Here is a 7,163-nt window from a genome sequence, read left to right on the forward strand (position 1 = left end):
ACTGATTCAGGTCGGATTTAAATCGGATTTTCCTTTAAAATGACTCGGAGCTCCATAATGTTTCTATACATTCAACATTTCATCGTGTTTCATGTTTGAATCCTAGAAAAAAAACTTTGTTTTATTTGTGTTTTTATAAATCTGATTCATTTTTAGTAGCAGGATGTTTGTGTACAGAATGTAAGGCTTTTTATTTATGTCTGATTTTCTGTTAGTAAATCCTAATTGTTTTCCTTCATTCTCCATTTGCCTCATTTAATAACAAGGCGACAGATATTACAGGTTTGAACATTTATTACTAAAAGTTTTCACCAGAAATGAACAAAGATCGACAGTTTTGTTTTTGTACACAGCCATAATACAGTTTAAGCTGAGAAAAAGGCAGAAGTCCAGAGACCTGTTTGTGGTAAACAACCGTAAATCTTAGTGATTGTCAAAGCTGCAAAATATCACAGAAATCACCTTCATCTCGCCCAACTTTGGAACAAAACAAAAAGGAATAAATTTTGATCAAACGGCTTAAATTCACAAAAAAAAAAAAAGCAAAGTGGAGACGAATAAACCCAAATAAAGCTCAAAAAATTTGCAATTAAGCTTCAATTTCAGTTACATAAGTTATTTTAAAATAGATTTTTTCTATAATTATGCATTTTATTTATTCCTTTTTGTTGTATTCCTTCAATCCATACATGTTAAGTGCTTTGTTTCCATAAAACGTTTTTAACGAGGCACAAATGGACATTAAAAAAAAAAAAAATTCAGAGAAAACTGGGGATCTGTTGGAACCGATATCCTAACCTTCAGTTAGCAGCAGATATTTTTATTTAAGGTTTGGACACTTCAGCGAGTATTTTCTGTTAGAACGGATTACAAAAATAAACATTTTAAGTGAGTTTATCAACCATTAAATCACAAAATCAGACCCATTACTTTCTTACCCAACAAATCCAAACAGTTTTTATTGTTTACAAAAAGTGTCGTCTGCTCTGATGCTAAACTTTGATATTCAAAGCAAAGTGTTGAGTTTATAAAGGAAAACTTTTCCTATTTACATTGAAGAGTTTAATTAGTCATAAAAATGGAGAAAGTGAAACAAGATGAAACTTTGTAGATGTTTATTAAAGACAATAAACTTCCTGTTTTAGGTTTTAACTTTGATTAAGTACATGCATATTTAATAATATGTTAATATTAAGATCTAAAGCAGGATAGATTTACAGTTACAGCTTCAACAGACCTCTGCTTGAAATAAAAAAATAAAAATTCTCCATTTCATCGAATACGGTGAATTTATAAACATGGACTCCGCCATGTAAAAATCACCTAAAGTGACCGGATGTAGATTATTCTGCAGTCGCTTTTTGCAGGCCAGGAGTTACACAGTGATGTCATCACCGTCTTTTACTTCGAAATCTTATGTCTGCTCGTCTTCAAACACTTAAAAATTGTGTTTATTTGCATAAACTCGACTTAAAATGATGCTTCTAAAAAAATCCCAGTTCAGGAAAACAGGCTAAAGGGAAAAACCTTTTAACATTTATTTTTCTTTTGTAGCTGAAGTGCCCTGAGGAGACTTGGGTTGGACCAAAGACGGTTTTCAATTGTAAAATTACCTCAAAAAGTGACAAAAATAACTTTTTAAACCTGCATTTAAAAGATTTCACCAAAGTGGTAGTTTATTGGTTGGAGCTCTAATAGCATTTTTTGTTTTTATCACAAGTGCACATTTCGGTCTGCCAGATCCTGTTTTATGCCTCTTTGATTCGTAATACTCTAATTTTTAAAAGATTAACATCAAAAACAAAACTTCAGTTTTTTTTTTTTTGTTTTGTTTTTTTTTTACATTCTAACAGGTTTTTAAGGCATTTCTGTTTGCAAATTACACTGCAGTAAGAAAAAGAAGAAGCTGTGAGGAGCGATGTAGAAATCTAGTGGTTTTGTTTATGATGTAGAAATCTAGTGGTTTTACGTCATTTATGCAGAAAATTTAATTACATCTAACAATACAAGCCTTGATGAACAGTGCGGTGGAAAAGTAATTGCCTCCATGCAGATTTATTTTCTGTCAAACGTTCATGTTCCAGATTAAATGAAATTTAGTAGAAAAACTAAATGATTTAATTTATTTAGAGGAGTAACCAAAACATCCAACCTGATTGTATGCGACGCTGTTGACTCAGCGTGACGTCACGGACTCCAGAACTCCGCCATGATGGATCAATGCGCTCCTTTAGAGCCCGTCTAAAATCAGACACCTGTAACCTAATATCGCTTCTATTTAGTTGATTTCACTTTGAGAATGGTCGTAAGGTGCTGCGCGGTCGGCTGCACCAGCAGACGGATAGAAACCAAACTTGTCATATTTTAAAACTTTGATGCAGCGGCCGTCAATCAGCCCTCGGTGAAATCAGCGATCACTTGTTACAAGGTACGAAGATTAAAGTTAAATTACTTTATAAGTATTTTTGATGACGGATATCAAATATCGCATTATAGAGAAGGTACGTATCTGACCGTTGGTAACCATGGAGACAGTGCCGCACCGTCATGTAGCCTAACATGTAAGGTTAGCATCTCGTCGTTTTACGTTTTTAATGTTGCTCCGTTTTAAGGGGAAACGCCGTTTATGACGTAAATGTGTGAATTCAGGCAGAGTCGGTAATTTGATCAACATGGAGCAGGTTCGGGTCGGTTCCTAAGCTAGCCGCTTCCAGCTTCTGCAAATATCACCGTCTATGAGGCCCATTCAGGTGTGTTTCGTTCACAGACAAATTAGCTCGACTCGAACCAGAATAAGCCATCAATGAAGTGGCAAAAATAACTTTGGAAAACAATTTCAGTCGCTCTGTTCAACACTCCCGAGCCTCAGTTCCGACGTCCATCATGGCGCCTGAATGATTTCGTGCAAAGAGTCAACAATCTTCAATGTGTTTTTACTCCCTTAATTGGGGCCGCACGTAATTATTTTGATGATTAATCAGATAAAAGAAAAAAAAAAAACATGCCATTCTGCTTATTTTTAATTTAAGTTTTGACTTGAACATGCTTACAACTTTTTTTTATTTATTTAATCTTTTATGCAAAATGTATATTTTAGCACAGTTTATATGTTGGCCTTTCAGCAAATTGCCATGTTTTGGAGTCTTGATTCTCCAGCTTTGATTAATTACCGCAAATCGGATTTAAACACTCCAAAATTATGCTTTTTATTTTAAGCATATTTGGATATTAAACATAATGATTTTATAAGGAGGGCCTTTAAATTTATTTTTGCCCATTTTTTTCTATTTTTTGAATCATGAACTCTGATCTTTAAGATAAGTGAGGCCTGCACTATTATAGATCTATTTTTATTTTTTTTTGTGTGAACTCATGGATTGTTTTTGACTAATTTTTGGGTAATTGTTATATAAAAACTTTTGGTCATGATTTTAGATGGAGGAATTTACTTTTTCACATACATCCAGGTTGGTCTGCAAAGCTTTTCTCCCTCAGTAAATAAAATCATAGAACAAAAAGCTATTTGAATCTAATCGAGTTTTCTTTGCTGTTAAAAGCTGTGACAAAGCAACTCTACAGGAGTTAAATAACGCAACACTGTGTGTCACAGTGAAGGCTGAGTGATCCACGATGATTGGTATGATGCCCTATATGAAGTGGAAAGTCCTGACGCTGCGTGTCAGAATGACGGCTCGTTTCCAGGTCCGGTCTGTCCTCTGAGAACTCACCAGCAGCAGTGCACAGTGTGTTGAAGATTCACCAGTGGTCAGAGACTCCAGCTCTCGGTCTTTGCTCCTGAACAGCGTCGGTCCAGTGAGATGTCGTCGGATCGGAGCTTTAATCTGAACACTGGGCTTCGACCCCACCTCCAGCGCTGCTGGGAGTCCAGGTGTTGGAGGGGCCGCCAGACGCTGCCGCCGCCGCCGGCTGATCCGTGGACTCCTGCTGAGCGGGCCGGCGAGGGAGGCGGGAGCTGTGCATGATGTGAGCGTCCAGCATCTCCAGCAGCAGGTCGTACAAAGGCACGATGTTCTTCATCTTCATGCAGTGCAGGTGGTCCATGCCTTTGTTACTGCACATTGGAAGAAGGAAGGCCAAGAAGTTACAGGTTTTTAAGAAACTACAGACTGTAATCCATGCTACTGGGATTACCGTATTTACCGGACTATAGGTGCACATCAAAAAATATGTCAAGAAGAGAAAAAAAAACCCAAAAAACATCTATAAGATTTCTATAAGTACAAAGTAATACCAGCAGAGTTGGGTAGTAACTAGTTACATTTGTTTGAGTAACTTTTGACAAAAATATACTTTTAGGAGTATTTTTACTACAGTGCACTTTCTACAGTGTAGAAAGTGCCTGAGACATGTGAGCTCAGGCACATGTCTGGCAAAAACAAATCACAGCTGGCAAAGACGAAAAGTTAAACGGCTACAATGAAGCTGTGTGAAACTTCAAATGAGAGCAGAAAACTGACCTTCAATTCATTAAAACTGTCAGCTTAATATTATTCCTGTGGCGAAATGTAATCAACATCTGAAGAAAGTTGAGTAAAATTTCTGGATTTTCTACCCACTGAATGAAAAAAACACGTTTTAACTGAAAATTCAAACACAAACCTGCAGTTTTTGTTAAAGTTTTGTAAGTTTTTTTTTTATGAAAAATTAATTTGGAAACATTTTTTTGGTTTCTGATATAAATTATTGTCATTTTGGTTCTTAAAATACCAAAATTTCCACTTATGTTTTGGTCCATCTGATGAGGTAATTTTTAAATATTCATATTTTGATCAGTTACCCAATTGCTTTTTACCAAATACTTTACTTTTATATGAAGCAGTGCTGCTCTTGAGTACAGGTTTTGGGGACTCGACAGTCCCAGTCTTAGATGATGACATTGTCATTTAAATCTAAATCTGCTGCAGGCCACGGCCCCAAATCAACATTTACACTGTGAAAATGGCTGCAAACAGATTCACAACCATAGAACCGAACAGCGTTGAAAAGCATTAATATCGCCTCCTACACAATGAACAAGAATGCAGTCAGTGGCTTCTGGATTGTAAGTCAATAACTAATCACTTGCCTTTTCCAGCAGCCATTGTACAGCTGACCAAACATGCTGGAGTTCAGCTTGGGTTGCTAGGTAACAATCTGAAGGTTTTTGAATTAACACCACAGATATTAACTTACTGCTAAAAAAGAAACAGCTGGGTGGATTTCCTTCAACACTTGGTCTGTTTTTAGAACCAGTAGAAACGCATAAAACGCCCAAAATGTGAATTTTGTATAATAGATCCCCTTTAAATATGCATCATATTTAAACTATTGCAGTTCTAGCTCTAAATTTAATCATTTTTTTAGCCTCCAGGAAGTTTTCTACCAGAATTACCCTTTATTTCGTTCCATCCATCTTCTCCTAAACTCTGATCGCCTCGCAGCATGATGCGGCCGTTAACATTTTTCCACTTTTATTCGCTGTACGTCTGCATCCTCCTCTTTCCTCCCCCTTAAGTTTTGTGTCAGTCAGACATTGAGGAGTTTTTGCGGCGAGGAGCCTGCAGCATCGGAGCGTTGGTGAGCCGTTTACCTGACATGGCGGATGTGTGAGAGCAGCATCAGGAGGTGGGCGAGGCGCGTGTACTGCTGGCGGAAGGTCAGGCCGCTCTTGGCGATGGCCCACACCAGAGCGTCGGTGACCGAGTCCAGGAGGCGCAGCAGCTTGGAGCGACTCTGCAGCTCCTCGCTGCCTTCGTTTGAGCTCAGGCACATGTCTGGTCACAAAGACAAGATCACAGCTAGCCGCAAAGTCCAATTATCCAAGAGACAGACGAAAAGTCCACAGCTGCAATGAGGGCGTGTGAAGCTTGAAGCGAGAGCAGAAAATTGACCTTCAATCGATTTAAAGTGTCAGCTTAATGCGATTCTCGTGGCAAAATGCAATAAACATCTAAAAAAGACAATTTTAGCTTCTATTCAAATGAAAATGAAGCAGATAACTCATTTTTTCTTGTGACCAATCACATGTGAGAAAAGGAATGAGAAGTGCGCGATTATGTAACGCCGGAGAAAGACGCAGCTCGTGTTTATGGAAACTATTCAGGCATCAAATGTTCGGAGCAGAAAACAAAGCACTCAAAGAACCCGATATGGATTTGCTGTGAACAAATTCATCATGTAGTAACTTGGACTTGGACACATCTCCTTCTCAGAATACGCATTCATTTCTGACCACATCCTGCAGAGGAGCCGTAGAGCTGCTAAAATTACAACCAGTGCGTTCTGCTAATCCGTCTTTTACGACGCTTAATGTTCCCTGTCAAGTTCACCACTTGGAGCATGAAAACAAGTGAAAAAGCTCTCTGTTTCTCGCTCCAGATTTGGCATAAAGACGCCCACAGAGCGCTTGACCCATCTTTTTGCTGGTTTTAGTTCCACTCTGCACCAGCGGGTCGCATCAGGACGCTGGACCTGCCAGACTGGACACGCAGCTGCGTCATTTTCTGGTCCAATCAAACCGCCGCATTTAAGGCCACGACGAGCAGCGACTGTAAATATACACACAGCTGCTGTAAGAGCTCAAAACGACTCAAACTGAACACAAAATGTCACTGCTGAACTGAAAGCTGCTGGGTTTTTGCAGTCGGAGGGATTTTGACCACCTGCCTTCCTCAGGAATCTCCTGGCGGTTGCTGATCGTTTCCTCATCCTGCCGCCGTGAAACAGTGAAGCTGCAGTTTCTTCACTGGTAATTCTGCCAACTTCGCCTCAAACTGCGTTTCTAGGAACATTCAGAGCCTCTGCTACATTTCTCTCCTGTTTTTTTACAAAACGAAGATCTCTTCTCAGAACTATTTGGAGGATTCTGCTGACTCGGGCGTATTTGGAAGGAGCAGTGAAATGTTAAACAGTCCAGATGTTTGTGGCGTTCCATCTCATTCTCACCCGACGCAGCAAGAGACGCGAATGAGGCGAAGCCGAAACGCTGCGGAGCAAACGTGTACAAAACGTTTTGAGACGGCAAAGTCAAACTTTATGGAAGAGGATTAGGGCCACTGGAGGAAGAAGAAATAAGACCTTTTTCTGAGATTAAAAGCAAAAAAAAAAAAAAAAAAAACAAATTTTTGGCCAAAATTTCTTAAAAAAATTAAATTTCTCTATTT

General features: G+C 38.7%; 1 protein-coding gene across 3 annotated transcripts in view; it reads right to left on the reverse strand.

Moving 5' to 3' along the window:
- Positions 1 to 7,163, reverse strand: part of esr2a (estrogen receptor 2a) — a 35,834-nt gene continuing 28,671 nt past the window's right edge. For 2 of the 3 annotated variants that reach the window (XM_015022149.1, XM_015022148.1), the window contains 2 exons: positions 5,591 to 5,774; positions 1 to 4,072 (listed from right to left, as the gene is read on the reverse strand). In XM_015022149.1, the coding sequence (XP_014877635.1) occupies positions 3,838 to 4,072; positions 5,591 to 5,774 (419 nt within the window). In that variant the 3' untranslated portion in view covers positions 1 to 3,837. The remainder of the gene's footprint in view (positions 4,073 to 5,590; positions 5,775 to 7,163) is intronic. The other variant, XM_015022146.1, reaches the window with a different exon arrangement.

The sequence above is a fragment of the Poecilia latipinna genome, unplaced genomic scaffold (assembly GCF_001443285.1).
Source record: "Poecilia latipinna isolate Pla-1442-1.1 unplaced genomic scaffold, P_latipinna-1.0 Scaffold2941, whole genome shotgun sequence".
Lineage (NCBI taxonomy): Eukaryota > Metazoa > Chordata > Actinopteri > Cyprinodontiformes > Poeciliidae > Poecilia > Poecilia latipinna.